Genomic DNA, 21,113 nt, shown 5'->3' on the forward strand with positions numbered 1-21,113 from the left:
TTGTTGTTGTTTAGCTCTCCATGCCCTAGTTTCTCCCTCGTTTTTCATTGTGCCCCTATTTGGTTCTTCCTGTTCCTGTTCCCATTGTGTTTCATTGATTCCAGGTGTGTCTCCTTAGCGCCTAGTTCAGTTGTGTATTTAACGAGTTCGGTTCCTGATTTCCTCGTTCGGTGTCTAACGTCAATCCCTGTGCTACATGTGTGTTCGTTCTTGTGAGTCTTTATTTGGTTAAATAAAGATTGTTCCCCATGATATTCTCCGTTGTCTCCACTCTCCTTCGTTCCTCACAGTAGTGCATCGTGACACTTAGTATATTTGATTGTGCTAAAGTGGAACTATTGCAAGTATATTTCAGGTACACTTTAAATTTTTGCATTTAAAGTCGTATTTTATTCAAAGATCATACAATCCTCATCAAATTGACATCAAAACACATTTTAGACTTAATATTAGGGAAAGTGCATTGTGCACAAGTAATATGCCAAGTAAAGTTTAATTATATTTTTTATATCAGTAAGTCTCAGGTTATCTGTCAGTAAATATGTTAATAGATTTGAACTACACTATGAAATAAATGTATTTAAAAAAAAATTTAAAAAATTCTAGGGCACGGCAACATTTATAATTTTAATTTAGATTAATGAAATAAAATAAAACTAAAGATAAAAAACAACTATACATATTCGTAGACATTTAAAAAAAATGGCAAAATGATCCAAAAATGACCAAATAAAACATAACAAAAATGACAAACTTAATTTAAAATTAAAATAAAAATGAAAAATATTTAAAAAAAAAAATTCAAATAGTAATATAAACTATAACAGTATCCCAATGGTACTAAAATAGCACTGCTTCAAATAATATAGTAATCAGTCAAATGAACAAAAACACCAGTATTGCAGGAAAATGGAACATTAAGTATACATCTACACACTATAGCCATACACATACTTATTGTAGCCTACATATAAATGGAATTTCATGTCAGATAGGTTGCTGACCCCTGCCATACACATGATTACACAGATTAATGCATGCAACTGTATGTCAGATGTATGTAGATAGAGTAATAATTGGAGCCCACATTAAAAGCAAACCTGAACTCAGTGACCCTTCCGCTAACGGCCTTGGAAGTGTCCTTGAGCCATTTGTCGTGATCATGACAATGTCAGCGCACTGCTTTCATCAACTGAACAGCCGTTCACTCGATCAAAGAGATCTCAGCAGAGATCTGGTAAGAGTAAGCTCCTCTGATGAGACCAAAGCTCTGCAAATGGCACTTGCTTCAGCACTCTCATGTTGCAAATGATCAGCTAATTGGCTAATTAAAGTAATCTTTGTATAAATTGCTCCTTAAGCATGAGTTTAGCCATTCTTACTGACAAACACACTATCGATTCCAAATGAGTCAGGTAACCGGAACAGCACATACACCCAAATACTTACAAGACAACAGCTGGTCACTGCTGACACTGAAAGGTAGTTTCTGGAAAACTAATCTCTGTAATTTGCAAAAGCCCATTTTCTGATTGCATTTGTGGTTATGTTCCAGTAAAACAGTCCTGCTTAATCTCCTCCTCTCACTTTAAACAAATACTGGTAATTGATCTAGAAATGTGGGCCAACTGCCCTGAAATAACGCCTTTCCATCTGCCTAAAAGCAAAGCAGTCTATGCAATTGATACACTATATTCTTTTATACAAGACCTAACGTTATGACATCAAAGTTCTTCATATGTGCTTAGAAAGCACTTAGTTAGACAACATTGGCACTTCTCACAAGGGAGGGAAATTGGTGTCCCATGACAGCTGGAGTGCTTTCAGGATAATGTGACATTAAAGACCAGTTCCTACCACCTGTACAGGAATTCAATGATTATATTTTTATATCATAATTTTATGCATATTCAGACATGCATGCTTAAAAGACACAATGAATCTCAATATTAATGTGCATTGATATTAAGATTCAGATTTTCTGTAAATTGGATATTAATTGGATCTTTATATAAATCGGTGATTATCATAGTGGATTGGCTATCCAAAAAAGGCATTTTTTCTTTTCTACAAATTGAACTTTGACACTTATTTTTTTTAAATAAGATCAATAAAATGTTTATTAGTCATGCAAAATTTGTCAAATGTATATTTAATGTAAGGGAAACAGGTCAATTTAGCTCAAAGGGAATCATTTAAGATTTTAAAGGGAAATAAACTTCAAATCAGGAAATGAAGAGAGTCTACTGGCACGTAATGATTTCATGAAAGCTCTAGCAGTCAAATGTGAACTATCACAAGTAACATGGATTTCAACAGCTGAGCGGTAAATTCACTAAGAATGAACAGACTACTTGCACAAACACTTCAGAGTTCTGTTGAATACGGCTCTAGTGCACAGGACATCTATGCAGGAAGCTAATTTTGGAAAGGCAGAATAATTCGATTAAAATACTGAAAACATGAAAATCAAATCATGAAAATTAAATCATCATTTACTCACTTTCATGTCGTTCCAAACCTGTATGACTTTCTTTGTTGCAATGAAGCGCAACAGGGAAAAATCTTAGAATATACCAGCCATTCTTTCCCATTCAAAGAAAATGGGAACTCAGTCAATAAGCCTCCAAAATGACAAAAATATCTATAAAATAGTCCATATGACTCATTCCATAAAAGAAAGAAAGTCAAACGACATGAGGGTGAGTAAATAGTGACAGAATTGTCATTTTTAGGTGAACTATCCCTTTAAGAACCCCTGAGGCTTCCAAACAAAGCTCAGCCACATTGGTTATTTCCTGTTTAACCCTCCATCACTGCACATCATGTACTGCAGTCACTTCAGAGACTTCAAAACGACAGTCTAAGACCAGTTTGATTCATTTGATATGCAAATAACTTCAGGTTTTATTGCTCAGTTACATCAGCGCTGTATGCCAAATCCCATCAGTTGATGCCTATCAGCTCTGGGAACTGCTGAAGTCAAAAGGACACATATCCCTCAAATGAGTGGGAGATTATAGCAGACAAAGAAAAAAATAGTCTTCCAGATGTTTGATTGACATCAAAAAATAAATAAATTAGCATGGCTCTCAGTTTTACGACAATAAACAACAATAGGCTGCTGGGCTTTTTCATTTCGTTTCACTTTTGAGTTGAGTGGAAAGTGGATAATTTTCTGTTTATTTCCCATAAATACTCCCACACTTTCCTGTTTCCTCATGTCCTCCTTGACCTCATACTGAAAGAGTTTCTTTTTGCAACATGCACTGGAATATTCATTTAATAGAGACAGTTATAAAGGGAATAGTGAGGGACATTTGTTAGATATATAAGTTGTGTTTTGTATGCTTTTTCTGAGAAGGCCTTGCGCAGGTGCAACACTCTCACTTTTCAGTTCATGACACTGTCCTCACTCACGACGGTCTGTTTAATGGGATAAATATCCGAGGAGCATCAAGGTTATGGCGAAGCCGTGATGTAAATGGACCGACGCATCGGGGGGGTGACAGCTGAGCAACAACAACAAAACATGAGCCATTATTTAAAAGGTGGCACACACATAATGCACGACCACCACAGCACCTTCAAAATAAAAGGCTTTTATTTATATGCTGTCAATACAGTTCGCTTTACATCTTCTCAATGGCAACACAACGGCTCCAGACAAAGGCACGGTGAGAGGCTGCTATGTGAACGTGAAAAATATTGTTTGAGCTCTCTACAGCTGCCTTGCACACTTTTGGTGACCGGTTTCTACTATAGGTTTGGCCGGCGCAAGCGGCGCAGTGTGGGAGAGTGGCTCTCGACCTTGCAGACTGAAAGGGTTTCCCAGGGACAAGCCACAAAGAGGTCCGTCCGTCAGAGGGGCCCACGCACGCCGCCTCAAAGATCCGCGGCAACTGTCACGCTGGAGCTCTCGCCAAGCAACAACAGTTCTCTGCTTTGAATAATTTCTGTGAGATTTGAATAAGCACATTTACAAAAGGGGTTTTGCCAGCTTCAGGGCGAGTGTGCGAGCAGAGCGAAATGAAAATGAGGTGACTGGAGTGAGAAATTGAAGCTCGAAGTGAAGTGAGAAGTTTAAATGTGTGAGGAAATCCATCTCATGGGTGCCAGTGGAGAGATTCAAAAACCAACTGAACCAATATCACACTATTTTAAAACAATTCATTGTTTATTGTTATGGCGATTACATATATGTTTTAAGTGTTTTCCAGCTTTTTTGTCTCATGCTGCTGCTCCAGCCCCTTCAGTATGTCTCAAATACCCTTTAATCAACCAAACCAGAAATGTGTTACTTTTAAGTCATATTATACAGTTAGTTCTGGTCCTCGATTGGTCATACAGCGATCTGATAGTTCTAAATAACTATGCTTGTCTGATTTTCAAAAACTGTTGACTCTACAGGTAACAAGTGACTGCCTTCATAAGTAAGTTATTTACTCCTTTATTTAATCAATTCATTCAAAACCTCTGATTCATCCTGGAATGAAACAAGTGATGGTCTGTATGAATGAGTCATTTACTCATTCATCTAATCGATTAGATCAAAACCATTCATTCAGGAACTAAACAACTAATGTGTGTTGCTTGGAGACGCAATGGTCAATTCTGCTGGGACTTTGTTAGGAACTCTTTTCATTGGTGAAGCAAATCTGCACAAAGTAAAGGCCTGTTCATACCAAGGACCATAACTATAACTATAATGATAACTGACTAAAAAGTGAATACCACAGAAACAATATAATTGGAATCACTTTTCACAATTTGTTACAGCTGATGAATGAAACCTTGACAGTCATGATGTGAATTAAAAAAAATAGTGCTACTCATCTTTATCATACAATGCATGTTCAGTAATGCAAGTGATATCTGATATTAAAAGGTTTTGGTTGATCTGATGGGTTTTTGTACATCTCAAAATACCCTTGAGTCATCCACATAAACTATGTACCATATATCATACATTTACTGCAGACAGCTTCAGCAGTTAAGGATGCAGGCCCCAAGCTCAGGTTTCATTTGCATTTCATTTGCAGGTTTCATTTGCTCTAATCAGGATTTTATCTACAAATAATGTGCAGACGCCATCTCGTCTCCTGGTTTGTGGCGTGAGATCTGATATCAGGGGCTCTTGTAAAAAGAGAAAGGCATCAAAAAGCTTGCCACGGAATAAGTGTTTACCCATGACATAAGGAGCTGTCAGTGTGTCGTCCGCGCTGTCGGTCCCCTCAGGATAAAGAGCTGTGCAGATTTGAGGACTTTATCTCTCTAGAAGGGATTATATGTGGTTACAGGGCAGAACTGAATCGTTAAAGGAGACTTCCGGGTTCAGCAGAAGTTAAGCTCTGGCTTAACATGGCATAATGTTGATTAGCAAACAAAATATTTTTGATTTGTCACTTAAAAGGCAAAATTGTGGTTATAGAAAGGCACTTACAATGGAAATACTAGGGTAAAAAAAAATCAACCTAAAATGACTCTGCCACTCCTGCTTTAGGTTATGACATCAGGTTTCATAACTTGCAGAGCTCATGAGAACAGGCCTCGATTTCACAGCATCTGCTCCAAGATACTATTGTAATTGTCAATGCCAACATTTCATTGTCTGACGAGCTTACAGCGAAGCGCTTGTTCTTCTGCCCAAAAACAAAATAAAACATCAATAAATCTGACAAATTATTTTTTTTTCTGCCTTTTTTTGGGTCTGGTAACTGACTTTGCATTGATGTCCTCTGGCAAATCACATTATTCATAACTGTTGACTCATTATTCAAAATCATTACCACACAGAAAAGCAATTAAAATGCACCCCAAAGTTGTTTCCAATGTGTCGTTTTCAGGGACAACTGGGCAAACATACAGAACATTTCATACTGCACAAAGATTTCTATTGTTTCAGATGGAAGTAGCTGTCACAGTTCTTGCCATTCTTTAATTCAGTACAAAAACAATCTCAAAATAGTGCTGATTTTGGAGCTTTTTGCATTCTAATAATTACATTCATCAGGAAAAATACTTATCCAGAATCAACATTTTAGGTCTCAATGCGTCCTTTTTTGAGACAATATTTTGATTGAAAACACAGAGATGGAAGATGAAAAAAAACCCTAAGAGGACATGCTGATGAAAAAAAAAGATGAGATTGGAGGAAAAATTATATTTCAATATTTCTGCATTCTTTCACAAAACCACTGCATTCCCCCAAGAAACGTTACGTTCTCTTACAAAAGTATAGACCTTAGTCAGGTTAGATGTCATATTGAATTTAACACAGAAAAACAAGGCTGTGAGGCTTAGAGTCTTTACAATGGCACGCTCTTTATAAAGGCTCAAGATCACTCAATTTTGTTGTCATAATTTTGCATGAACTTTGCATTCTCTCACAAGACATTTGCGTTCTCTCACAAAACTATTGCGTTCCCCTTAGAAACTTCATGTTTGCTTGCAAAAGCAGTGAAATATTTTTTCCTCCTGTTTTATTTCCATCACAAACGTTTTCTGCAAGAATGCAAAAAGCATTGAAATATAATTTTTCCTTGTTTTGTTTTTTAACATCGCCATGTTCCTTTAGGGACTCATTTTGCACATTTTGCATGTCTTCTTAATCAAACACACCTGATCATCAGCTCATCAGTACAGACAGCAAGACCCAAAATGACCATGTCTGACAAAAGAAAACATGCAAAATGTGCAGTGCTGGAGGTTTTCTAGGAACGTGGTTAGGAACCACTGTTCTAGCTCATGATAGCATTTCATGAAATAGTATTTTAGTTTTTCCTGTCAGAATACTTCAGGCCACTAAAAGAGACTTTTAATCTCCTTTCTGTCTATAATTTTTTCTATCTAGTTTCTTCAGCATTTTATAATCAATCTTTTACATATATACATATATATACATATATATACATATATATCACTTTGGTTTGTTTTTCACATATTTTCATTTTAAATAAAACAGTTGTGAATCTGAGAAAACAGATTGTGTTGAACCACTATGGGGAATTGAAACCCATCTGGCAACCCTTCAGACTTGACAATATCACTTTTCCGGAATGCGGCCATGGCTGACAGCAACAGCTTCAGTGAATCAACACAGCGGAGGCATGTGCAATTTTCTAAGCTCCTCTCTGACATCTTGAACAATGTCTTTTTCAACCTATGGCTGTAATGGTTGAGGCCTGTCAACCCTACCAGTCCCCCTTGGCACTTGCTCTCACATGGAGCACTTCGATGCATTCAGTGTGATTTAGATCAACTACCTTGGACAAAACCACTTCGGCAGGAAGGTACGAGGAGGGGAGGGGATAAGCAGGAACTTGAGAAATGGCTCTTTTATCAGCACTAAAATGCTGGTTGATCGATGGGCTGAGATTAAAGAGACTGATGCTGGCCACGCTTGAGAGAGACATCAGGACAGCCTGCCAGGACAAGTTTCTCAGAAGCGTGTTTATGTGAGTAAGCGTATAGCCGATTTGGTAACTGGGTTCAGTTGAGGACAGGAGTAGCATGGGGATTCAGGCCAGAACATTCCTCTAGAGAGACACGATCGGGTTGGCCTGAGGGAAAAGGATCTGCATTTTGAGGATACAGTCCCAAACCGTTTGGCATCTGTTCAGCGCTATTGGTCAATCAACAGGTTTTCTTACAGTTTATTTTCTTATTGATCATTTATAGTCTCCAATATGTATTCTGCAGGTTTGACCTTTAAATTTGTGTGGCTCATTTCTTGTGTGGCACCTTCAAGAAGCATTCTGCACAGCAATGTGATTGAGTTGAGCTCTTTGTCCTTCAAGAATTTGCCATTTTCCTGTAAGTACATTCAGCAGAGAAAGAGTTGGGAAGGCGAATAACAGCCTTATTTCCCCAAACGCCCCTGAGCTAAACAGATACGTTGAAGCAGGCCTGTATGTAATTAGTAGCACTTGTTAAATTTCTATTGCTCACATGGTTAATGATTTTAATAATCTTTTGCATGTTACTCGCTTGATCTGTCTTGGTCAGCCATTCTCATTTTCATATCATTATGAGAATTATTCATCTATTTTACTTTCACATTTTCTAACATCTTTTACTTATTTTACTTTTACTTTTATTTTACTTCACATTTTCAAACATCTTTTACTCAACACATTTTTACCTGAAAACTATTTGGATATTCCATTGTTTGAGCAAACATGTAGTCCACTAATTCAATGATTGCTTTGTCACATGAAGCTGACAAACTCTTATAGCAATCTGTAACTAATTTACGCCTTTGGAAAATTGGTGGCTAATTCCGATGAGCAAGTAGAATCTCAAATATTTTGTACAATCTGCTTATGGCTGTTTGGTTTAGGAGTGGACCTTCATGCTTACTTTTTTTCTAAAAATCACAAGTTTCCATATGAATCACAACAAACCAATTCATATGAAATTGAAACCTTGTAAAATAGTTACGTTTCCTTGTGAGATCGGGCTGTTAAAGTAATAGTTCACATTTTCAAAAATGAAAATGTGCTCATTTGGAGAAATTTAGCATTGCATCACTTGCTCACCAATGGATCCTCTGCAGTGAATGGGTGCCGTCAGAATGAGAGTCCAAACAGCTGATAAAAACGTCACAATAATCCACATGACTCCAGTCCAACAGTTAACATCGTGTGAAGTGAAAACCTGTGTGTTTATAATAAATAAATCTTGGATGGTGTAAGGGTGAGTAAATGATCAGCAAATTTTCATTTTTGGGTGAACTATTCCTTTAATTTTGCGCCCAATGTAAAATGTCCAGACCTAAGAGAAAGAGCATTGGAGGACAGTCATTTTCCAACCATTCAGAGATGGTTCTGTCCTGACGGGCTGGACACATTGAAGAGTGAACAATGATTACAATAACTGAAGGAGATCAAATAAAGTGGCTTTTTAATTGCAGGAGAGAGGCTATTACTGACGCACCCACGTGGAACCAGCTCTGCTTTGCCAGCGCTACCACATTTCACTGCAAATAAATTGATATAAATAATTAAAACATAAAAAAGCCAAGAAAGACGATAAAAACAGCAGGGAGATTCACTCACAGTCAGTAGACGTGATAATTACAGAAAAGGGCAAGATGAAATGTGGGGACAACAAGACATGTAATGGGGTCAGAAAACTAAACAAAGAGCAAGGAGGGTAAACAAAATGTTCCTGAAGAGTTAACTCTGGTGTCATCTGCTATATGTGTCAACTCTGACACATGTGGCATTTTCAAAAGTTTACCTTTGTTTACTCTTCAAAGTGTGGTAATGCACAGAAACCCCAAGTTCTATATACAAGTTACATTTTCACCGATTCCTTATTTATTCTTTCTTTCTTGTAATATAAAATGAGCATCTTGTGATCTTTTTATTTCCTGATGTTCTGTAAATCTAAAAAATGTGGTGTAAAGACTGCAGCAGTACTGTAATGGGGGGATGTGCAGTACCATCTGTGCTGTGCTTCTGAAGGTCATTAGCAGATCCACATGGAATCTGTGCTCAACAAACTCTGCAGATTTTCACAGAATTGGAACATTTGTCTTTTACAAAGTTCTACCGCATGTTTGTTTACTGAAATGCTTTCAGCTACCGATAAGAGTTCTATGCAGAAACTGAAACTGTGAGTGGGAGAGAGAGAGAGAGAGAGAGAGAGAGAGAGAGAGAGAGAGAGAGAGAGAGAGAGAGAGAGAGAGAGAGAGAGAGAGAGAGAGAGAGAGAGAGAGAGAGAGAGAGAGAGAGAGAGAGAGAGAGAGAGAGAGAGAGAGAGAGAGAGAGAGAGAGAGATTCTGTCTGGTTCAGTATCAGTCATCACACATGAAAAAGTTCAATGATGTAAATTACTGCACACATGTAAAATAAAATCCTTGCCTGTTTAGAATTGTTAAAACGTGAGGTTCTGCACGGTATTCAATAAAATAATTCTTTATGACCACATTTGAGTCACAAGGTGCCATGACACTTTTACAACCCATAATGCTACATTAATCATTAGTACTCATCGTGAAAGGTTTGTGGTTTCAAAAGAAAGCAGCAGCAATGAAAGTACAAACACATACTACATAATTTCACACACACTGGTCTCTACTGCTCATGTTTTCAAGCAACAACTAACTTCGCTCTTGAACTCCACAGATGCTGACCTAGATATTAATATATTTCCATTTCACTTCCCATGTCTTGTTTGTTACCCACAGACACCACATCCTCTTGTTACGACCTTACCTCTGAGTCTGTGACTGCTTTCATTTTTGTGTAGTATATGTAACATATAGATTGTCATTGTGATGATTATTTATTAAAATGAATCATATAAAACAATAATAATAATCATTTTTAAGCAGTTAAAATGCATTTTATAATTGCAAACATTGCTATGCAATTTATTGCAGTTAATGTCATTAATTATTCACATATCATGCAGTCAATACCATATTCATTTTAATCGATTTACAGCTCTAGTACTGTTATATATGTCTTGTGTAATATATGTCTGAGAATTTTCCAATGTTCTTTAACCCCTCTTGAAGAGTTGAAATAGTGAAGATGAGGGCAGAACGCTTCAGTGTCTAAAGTGTTTAGCCGTGTTGGCTCTAGTGGATGTCAAGAGGCACAGCCAGGAACGCTTTCTCAGGTCGTGTAGTCACAACACAGCCATCAACCCCACTACCACCAGGTAAAGACAAACACAAAAGTGACGCCCTGCCGCTTTGCCCAGGTGTGGGGCGACACCGCAGCAGGGGGGCAGCTCGCAACCTTTAAAGCAGGGTTAGATCAAGCAAGCTTTCCTTGAAAGTCATGCTGTCACATCCACTCTATTTCCCGATGTGAGCTGTTTATGAGAGTTTTAAGGAAAACATCACTTATAAAAATATGAAGCTACAGTGATTCAATTTACATGCAGGAATATATTACCAACATATGGATTAAACACCATTATATAATATTATTATAATATATTGATAGATATATTGACAGACAGACAGACAGACAGACAGATAGATAGATAGATAGATAGATAGATAGATAGATAGATACTTATATTTTGACAAAACTTTTCTCATCAGTAGCAGTGCCAAAGTGGAAACACTGTCACATACATGGAGAATCAATTATGCCTCGGCTCTTACAAAACAAATGTCTCTGTGCTTCACTGTTTGTCAGTAGTGGTCAAGATAACAATGAAGTGAAGATGTCCAGTGGAACAGCATGTCTAGTGACAGACGTATTCGTGCTGTGAGGAATTTATCACTATGGCTCCATCAATCTCTGCCCAGCCAAGCTGCCAGTCTTTGGATGAAACCCCACTTGGCACTGGCCACTAGCTTTTCATTTTAGCCACGGACAAACCAAACCATCAGGGAGTGAAACCTGCAGTTAGTCTCTCTCTAAAAGGGAACTTTGGGTTGATTGGCTGTGATTATCTTACACAAAGCAGGTAAAAAAAATGGTACAAACATAATCTGTGGACTCTCTACACATACAGAAGAGGATATCTGTAGAAGTTCACTTTTTGATAACTTTTGTTAATTTTGGCCTGCAATGTCATCAAACACGGACACATATGTAAATCGATTAAGTAACAATTTAATGTAATATAAATGATAATAGAATTTGTTCATATCTTAAAATAACTAATTGTATATTAAAATGAATGTAATTCATAAATATACCCCTAATTTAGAGATAAATTACTGTTGTTTCACATTTAATATGAAAGTAAATGTCATTTGGTATAAATTTATATTATACAATGTGTGCGTAAAGGTGCGGCCATTTTTACCATTGTTCACTGAAATTTTGTGGGAGAGATTCAGTTATTCCAATATGAATCCACATAATCAAAGGCCAAAAGATTTCACCAAACAGATTTTGCAATGTGTTCAATCCGCGTTGACCAATAGAAAACTGCTTGGTTTGAAAATGACTTCTGTGTGAGCTGTGCTTCATACTCCACACTATTGACAGTAAACAATGGACTTTTTGCTTAATGGAAAGTTTCTTGGGGACACATAATAGTTTTGCAAGAAAACGCACATGTATTTTGAGTGAACAAATGCAACTGAGATTGAGAGAATGCAAATGTTTTGCGAGCGAACGCAAAGTTTCTCGAGATAATGCAAAAGTTTTATGAGAATGCAAATGTTTTGAGAGCGAACGCAAAGTTTCTCAAGATATAGATAGATAGATAGATAGATAGATAGATAGATACTTATATTTTGACAAAACTTTTCTCATCAGTAGCAGTGCCAAAGTGGAAACACTGTCACATACATGGAGAATCAATTATGCCTCGGCTCTTACAAAACAAATGTCTCTGTGCTTCACTGTTTGTCAGTAGTGGTCAAGATAACAATGAAGTGAAGATGTCCAGTGGAACAGCATGTCTAGTGACAGACGTATTCGTGCTGTGAGGAATTTATCACTATGGCTCCATCAATCTCTGCCCAGCCAAGCTGCCAGTCTTTGGATGAAACCCCACTTGGCACTGGCCACTAGCTTTTCATTTTAGCCACGGACAAACCAAACCATCAGGGAGTGAAACCTGCAGTTAGTCTCTCTCTAAAAGGGAACTTTGGGTTGATTGGCTGTGATTATCTTACACAAAGCAGGTAAAAAAAATGGTACAAACATAATCTGTGGACTCTCTACACATACAGAAGAGGATATCTGTAGAAGTTCACTTTTTGATAACTTTTGTTAATTTTGGCCTGCAATGTCATCAAACACGGACACATATGTAAATCGATTAAGTAACAATTTAATGTAATATAAATGATAATAGAATTTGTTCATATCTTAAAATAACTAATTGTATATTAAAATGAATGTAATTCATAAATATACCCCTAATTTAGAGATAAATTACTGTTGTTTCACATTTAATATGAAAGTAAATGTCATTTGGTATAAATTTATATTATACAATGTGTGCGTAAAGGTGCGGCCATTTTTACCATTGTTCACTGAAATTTTGTGGGAGAGATTCAGTTATTCCAATATGAATCCACATAATCAAAGGCCAAAAGATTTCACCAAACAGATTTTGCAATGTGTTCAATCCGCGTTGACCAATAGAAAACTGCTTGGTTTGAAAATGACTTCTGTGTGAGCTGTGCTTCATACTCCACACTATTGACAGTAAACAATGGACTTTTTGCTTAATGGAAAGTTTCTTGGGGACACATAATAGTTTTGCAAGAAAACGCACATGTATTTTGAGTGAACAAATGCAACTGAGATTGAGAGAATGCAAATGTTTTGCGAGCGAACGCAAAGTTTCTCGAGATAATGCAAAAGTTTTATGAGAATGCAAATGTTTTGAGAGCGAACGCAAAGTTTCTCAAGATAATGCAAAAGTTTTATGAGAGAATGCAGAAGTATTGAAATCTATAATTTTTTTCTCCCTTTTGCAAAGTTTCTTGGGGGAAACGCAATAGTTTTGCAAGAAAACGCAAATGTATTTTGAGCGAACGCTAAGTTTCTTAAGAGAACGCAAACTTATTGAAATACATTTTTTCTCCCTTTTGCTCTCATTTGATATTTTAGGGGCTATTTTATATCCCTTAGAGGCTCCGTAGGAGCTGGATTTGAAAGTGAAATGAAACTCACATCACACTGCATGCTACCACGGCTCAATGTGCTGAAGCATGTGGCTGAACCACTAGGCCATGACTTGCTATGACACATTATGAGCTCTAACTACAGTAAAAACAGAGAGGCTGCAGCATGTGAGAGTATGTTTGAGTGTGAAGTCAAACTGTGGGGCGTGCGGGCTCTTATTTCACCATATGCTGTGACTATTTTCCTGCCTTTTCACGAGACGTTTTCTCCTCAAGGGGAAAGTCATTTATTCCTCCTCCTGTGTCTGTGGCCCAGAGGCATTGATTCCAACCAAGGAACTGAAAAATAATTAAGAGCACTTTCTGCTTTTTATGTGTTTGCTGTAAGGCACCAGCTTCTCCATATGCCTTTCAGATTCATTTAACACAGCTTCACACTGTAGAGCTAGAGACATAGACAGCAGGACAATGACAAGGTCAGTGATATTTGAAAACGCAAAGAATGAAACTCTGCTTTCAATAGAAAGACCCTGCTGCATTTTAATGCCTTAGGGTTGGAAGTAACATTGATATGATATGTTTGGGTTTGAATTATTTAAATATTCCTAGATGATTTTAACATGTAGTTACATTTTTTAAAATGCCACCCCATCACTCACGTGCTCAGACACACACAGCACTAGTGAGTTTAAAGCTAATTGGGCATGTGTCACTTTGGCCTGGGTCACTCAGGTAATCTCTAGTCACCTTAGTCTCTGAGATAGTCACACTCAACAACCTTAAGCCTCTGCACTTAAAAGAAATCTGTTTTACGCACACGTTAATCTCTACTCTTTCACAGCAGTATGCAGTAACAGTGCTCCTTTCATCTAGTAAATGCTGGTCAATTAGTTATGCCATTGCTTTGAGTTTGCCATATATATTTTTGTGTTTATAGCATAACATTAAAGATGCATAGAAGAGAGCCACTGCTGTGAAATGGTCCAGCTGTAAAGAGCCTGTGATCATCTAATTTATTTTATTTTTTTGGTGGTGCGGTAAAACTGCAGTACTGCAATAAATTATTTTCTTAATCAGTCTTAATTCCTGAGTCTTTAAAACTAAATTTACTTGAAATTTAAAGTATATTACACATATTAAGCCTTGTTTACTGAGAATATATAGGAATAGTTTGGACAAAAATGAACATTCTGTCATCGTTTACTCACCCTTGTGTTGTTCCAAACCGGTAGGCTATGACTTTCTTTCGTCTATGGAACATAAAAGAAGATATTTTGAAGAATGTTTCAACAGGTTTTTAATACATACAGTGAAAGTAACTGGGGTCCAAAACAACACCCCATTATTTGTTTATTTAATAATTAGCATTAATAAACAAACATATTGCTCAATGTTAGTTCATGTTACAGTGTGTATTTATCTTTGTTAACGTTAGTTAGTATAACTGTTCATATTAGCTCAGGTCCATTCAATAATATTAACAGATACAACTTTTATTTTAAATAATGTATTCTACAGGCTGAAATTAACATTAACTCAGATTAATAGATGCTTTGGAGGTATTTCTATAGTTAGCTCATGTAAACTAATGTAGTTAACTAATGAAAGCCTATTGAAAGGTTACTCAAAAACCTAAGAAACTTTTGTGTAGAAAAAACCTAAGAATTAGGTTGAGAATTGAGAATAAACTTAATTCGAGATATAAGTTCTTACAAATTTTGCTTCTCATAATTTGTTTAATTTTAACAAAAAATGAAAAGAACATTTTTTTTTTAATGCAATGAATTCTAGATGTTCTTCAAAGCAAGTTCATATTCCTTCTAAGATGTATAATACAGAGGTGGGGACATAATATATGCTTTCAGAGTCTTATCCTCTGACGCTGTTGTGCACAATGCATTCACCACAGTATCATATGCATGGTTAAATCCATATCACCGTGGATATCCCAAGTATACATCATACGTACAGTCTTTTCCCCCAGAATACATTTCAGGACTGTTTTCAGATGTTTTCTATATTATCGCTGAACGCCGGTCAGCAAAATAGCTGTAATTTAGCATTTGAGACTTGATTACATCTTTCAGAGATAAATGATAGGGCCTCATTAAGGCTGCCATAAAATAATTACATCAAAAAATGAAAGGGAATTGGAAGATGATGCCTTGATTTGCTGTTATGGTGAATGAATAGGGGTATTCTTGCCACGTGTCAAGGCTCAGCATTAATGTGCTTTAAAAGAACAGGATGTAATGTGATTTGCCCGTGCTTAGGCTGTGCGCTTAACCACGAGCAGGAAGAGGTAATATAAGAATGTGGCTTAGTTTTTGAGAGCTCATTTTCCAAGCAGGGGTTATGTTTGCATCAACCACCCAATCTGGCTGATTTCATCTTTGACACAGTAATTCATTGATTTAGCCTGATGTTGGTATGAATACACACACCCAGGTCCATTGTGACTGGGATTTCGCACCTGATCGTAGGTTGTGCATAATTATTGTGCAGCAGTGGCAGACAAAGCACCAAGGGAAATGTTAATTAGCCACACAGAAGAGCCACATGTCCATCTGCCCAAGGACGCCCGGTTCGACAGGGATGACAAGCACTGACAGATGCGTTGCCATCTCACATGCTCCCTTTGAAATCTATCAGGATAATCTCCGGCACGTTTAGAACTTTGATTAAAAGTTAATGAACTTACAGGACAAGATATGTTAGGCATCTGTAGAATTCCGGCATGGCAAAATATTCTTCATGGTCCAGTAGAGAGAATGCATGCTTGCTGTCACTGAGACTCTGTGCTGACAACGTGTCAGTTGAAGTATGTGTTAAGTATCCACTCGAGCATTGTGTGGGTGATTGACTTAGCAAAGTGGCTCCTGTGTGTCACAAGGCCAATAAAATGGCACGTGAGGGAATGTCGTTTAAATGGGTTATTGTAATGACCTTCAGTGGGAGCGCATGGCTGCTGTAGATAAATTCCGATTTCCTAGCTCTTAATTACGATGAGCTGGAGAGAAGATAAACACTTAACAGCCTCTCATGGTCAAGTTGACAATCCCTCAAAGGCCACAAAAGAGAAATTCCATTCTAGATTATAAACCACAAGTCCAAAATCATTAGCTGCACAATATGGACCAACGAGGTTTCCTGGTAATGACAATGGCAAGGATTCTTTGTAATTGCTTGACAACACTGCTCTGGCCTTGAGCAATTGAGAAGTAATTCCTGTCGATCAGCACAGAGCAGATGTGGCGAGATGGTAGGAAAGGTGCTCTGTAGTTTGAACATGCTGTAAATTGCCTTTTCACAATTGCAAGAACAATTTCAACCATGGCCAAAAAATTATATATTATCCTGAATAAAACCCCACATAATAATAATAATAATAATAATAATAATAATAATGTATTGTTATTATTATTACAACTATAATTTGTAATTTTGGGGTAAAAAGTAGAATATATTATTTTTGACATGGCCTTTTCACAATAATGTAAAACAGATGCACTCTCAGAAAAAAAGGTACAATAGCTGTCACTGGGGCGGTACCTTTTCAAAAGGTACACTTTTGTACCTTTTAGGTACTAATATGTACACTTCAGGTACTAATATGTACCATTAAGGTACCATTATGGACTCTTTTGGTACAAAGGTGTGTCTTTCGAAAAGGTACCGCCCCAGTGACAACTTTTTTTTACCTTTTTTTCTGAGAGTGTGTGAAAATAGATTAACTTTAATATGCAATAATAATAAATTAGTTTTAGTAAGCCATTATGCTATTATGAACAACGATTATTGACTGTATACATGTATACATTCATCCTATATATCCATCTATATCCATCTATCTATCCATCCATCTGGAACAGCATTGGTTCACTTTTAAAAAGAAAAGAAGAGGTTGCAGAGGTTGGTAGAAAAGAGCGTTCTTCAGCATTCTCTCAGGTTTGAAATATCAGGAGAGGGAGACAAAGTGCAGTGGGCACTGTCATTGATCACATGTCTTTGACCTTCACAGTAGCTTAGTTTGGAGATTTCCAAAGTCACCTCTGGTTGGTGGAAAATTGACATTTCATTGTGAAATATGCTCCAGAGTGCTCTTTTCATACATTCATTTCCAAAACTTTCAGCTTTTTCATTGCAGACACTGAATGTGGAAACTGAAGGACTTCAACAAAGGTTCAGATCACTGCAGCAATGGAAAAAAAATGCTTATGGTTAAATAGGGCATCAGGATTATGTGTGAATATTTGTGGATCAGATTACATAGGCTGCATTGGGCCCGGTTGGGAGTTGCTATTATGTTACAATGAGAGCAGAACACAAATCACTAAGAACAGTCCTCTGTGGAGACCTTGTGATGTAGATTTATGATGGTTTTCATTTAAAAAATGGTCTGGTTAGTAATTATCTTATGCTACTAATGATTTGTTATAGTATTTATACCTGAATTTATGTCTGAGTAAATGTCTGAATAAAAATGTTTTTGCATGATATTAGACAATTAGCTGCTACTGATCATGACAACATCACAGTAGTTATTTAAAATGTACAAAAACATAATAAAATAATTTACTGTATAGCACAGAGGGGTTCAAATTAGTATTACTACTCATGCCAAGATGAATCCACTTTATATTGCAAGTTCAAGTATGAATGCAGTGCACTTTCATCTCTGTTATAAATTCAGAAGTGCCTGTCAAAACGCCTCACCTATAAATGACTTAAAAAAAATTAATTGGGTTTATACATTGATGAAGCAAAAATAATAATGAATGATATTTTATTTAAAGGCAAATCAATAACAATGCTATTAAGGTGAAACATCCAGCTGTCGTTCTTTCATCAAAGGCTGACAACAACAATAGCGAATGATTTCTCATTAACCATGCAGGCATTTAATGGTTTTTAGTAAGAATAAAACAATACATCACTCACTGCCTCTTTGTCTTTCACAAAACTGTAATGGTTTATCTCTCATGATTCCTGTTCATGAATTACAAATATTTCTAAGGTAGGCTTATTTCTGAAAATTAATTACTGTATATGCAGATATCTTAAAATCTTGAGGAAAAAAAAAAGCATTTGAACATTATCATTGTTATTGACCAGGGGAAAAGGATATTGTTATTGAACACATATCAACAGCAGGGCATGTTGTTACATTATGGGGTAAGTTGTCACAGTGGAACATGCCATTAAAACAACCTATCCGACTGTTACCAAGTCCTCTTTCTCTGCTGTCTCAAGTGTGAATACTATCTCAAAAGCCGTTTATGAGCAGTGAGCACTATTCCTTTTAAGCTAAACTTTTAAAAGCTGGCGATACACACTACAGTCTCCGAACTCAACGTGTCCTGGGCACCAATGTTTTAATGATTCAGAAATGATGAATCACTGTCTGGCCAACTGAAATTTCGGTATGGAGATAAAAGTTAGGATCGTGATTGTTCAGTAGCACTACAGCACACAGTGAGTATATATTAGCACCATTTGTTTTTTGCTTTAACCATCTGGTTTTGTTTGTACCTGGTGACGAGTGACATCAAACTTAACAACCGGATTATATGCTTTTCAGCTAAATTTAAACTGTATAACAACTATGAAACAATTCATAACAAAGCATAAATGTTCAAAAGCAAACAAACAAAAAAAAACATCAGTTTGGGCAAAAACTATTTCAAATAATAAATGGTATAAACAGCTAACAATGACAGCGTACCACAACTTGATATTTATGGATAATACCTTTCTGTTAAAATCCACCAAAGAATGCAGTGTGGTTTATTGTGTTCACTTGATTACAAAAATATAATTGGGGGGGGGGTTGATCTGGGTAAAACCAATATATAAAACCTTTAATAGAGAAAACACATACTTTTGTAATTGGACTAGCCTGGTCTACCCAATATGTAAATGCAACATAATTACACAATAACGTGTTGACATTCCGAACGCACGTCACTCTACTGCCACACACAAACACCTCATAGAGAGGGCTGGGTTTATGTGTAACCAGCTCTATGGTTTAACGTGTTGACATTCCGAACGCACGTCACTCTACTGCCACACACAAACCCCTCATAGAGAGGGCTGGGTTTATGTGTAACCAGCTCTATGGTTGGTTTCAATTATTTACATATGTTGTTCTGATTGGGTAAAACGCTTGTCAATCAATACGGTGCCGCGCTTACGTAGAGAAATGGGCGGGTAAAGGCAGCGGAGTACAGAAAAAACAAAAACAATCCACCCCGGCGTCCATCTTGAATACAGTAAGCCAACGGTGACTGACAGCAACAGAGAGGGAAATCGCGATAAATTGAGTTCCGACCGCTCTAAAAAGTCAATCGACCGTGAACACCGGGACAATACATATTGAAGGATTACATTTACTGACGCTATCTGTCAATTCTGTCTCATTTTTGGCCTCATACTCCCGACGGGGCTGATTAAGTTATTTCGAGGCTGTAATGTTATGTGCTAAGCTTTATTCAGCCGTTGACATGTCTTAGTTTAAAACGACTGTTTGTTTGAACTACCTACCTTAGCAGTTCTGGAGAAGCTTTGTGAGGTCGGGAATTGCAGGTTTGAGTCATTAACACCAGAAGGGAATGTGGATATAGCGCGTTTGGCCATATTTAAGTCCTCCACTGTCAACTTGAGCTCGCGCGTGCGCTGAATCGTGCGCGTGACCCCATTTATTTCACTTTATCTATGATCTGTTGTACTGCATATATTATATTTAAGCATAAAGCGAAGTGAGCGTGATGCGGAAACATCGTTTAGGGATGTTAATTCCATTTTTATCCCCGTAAATGTGCATGCATTTAGTGTACTGCCATAGACTTTCCAGGTGGTTTGGAGGCATTTATCTGCTTGACATTTTAGTTCCTTTGCATTAACAACAATATTTGTATCTATATATTTTATGGCGGGTTCTATGCATAGGTTGTCCAGTTGTGCTGATCACTGGGTTTGGGAGCTGGCCCATTTACTGAACGAGTTTATTGAACGAGCTCGTTTATTCTGAGCGCGCGGCAGGGCAACATTTGTATAGATACAGTATTCGTACGCATTGGAATTTCCTCGTTATTGATATGAGTTTTAAAGCAAACTGCATGGACAGTCATAGATCACTTTATTTCTAAAAGCTCGTCTGCTTTGAATGAACTATCACCAGTGGACACTTTAATGCCGTTTCTAAATCGCCGAATCTGAGGACTATAGGCTGGCATTGGATTTTTGCACTGCCATATATCACTGACTCGGTGACATGGATGTGTTTCACTGACTGCTGATCAGTGGTTCGAGGAGCAACTTGAATGCAAAGACTTTTGGATTTTGTAGGGCAAGACAGAAGATTGAAAGATGGGACCTGCAACAAAGCTGGCTTTTGGAGTGTTCCTCATTTCCTGCTCCTCAGGTGGGTGTTAATAAGCTTTGACCCCTTTAAATGCAATAAGCATGTACAGAGTGTACATTTGTATCATGACATGTCTCTTTTTGTGTGTGTGTGTGTGTGTGTGTGTGTGTGTGTGTGTGTGTGTGT

The 21,113-nt window shown here is 37.2% G+C and overlaps 1 protein-coding gene across 2 annotated transcripts in view; it reads left to right on the forward strand.

Annotated features, from left to right (window-relative positions):
- Window positions 1-19,819: 19,819 nt before the first annotated feature.
- Window positions 19,820-21,113, forward strand: part of LOC107673126 (activin receptor type-2A-like) — a 49,123-nt gene continuing 47,829 nt past the window's right edge. For both annotated transcript variants that reach the window (XM_016466599.1, XM_016466600.1), the window contains exon 1: window positions 19,820-20,987. In XM_016466599.1, coding sequence (XP_016322085.1) covers window positions 20,933-20,987 — 55 coding nt within the window. In that variant the 5' untranslated portion in view covers window positions 19,820-20,932. The remainder of the gene's footprint in view (window positions 20,988-21,113) is intronic.

Source organism: Sinocyclocheilus anshuiensis, unplaced genomic scaffold, assembly GCF_001515605.1.
Source record: "Sinocyclocheilus anshuiensis isolate Anshui unplaced genomic scaffold, SAMN03320099.WGS_v1.1 scaffold496, whole genome shotgun sequence".
In the NCBI taxonomy this organism is placed as follows: Eukaryota; Metazoa; Chordata; class Actinopteri; order Cypriniformes; family Cyprinidae; genus Sinocyclocheilus; species Sinocyclocheilus anshuiensis.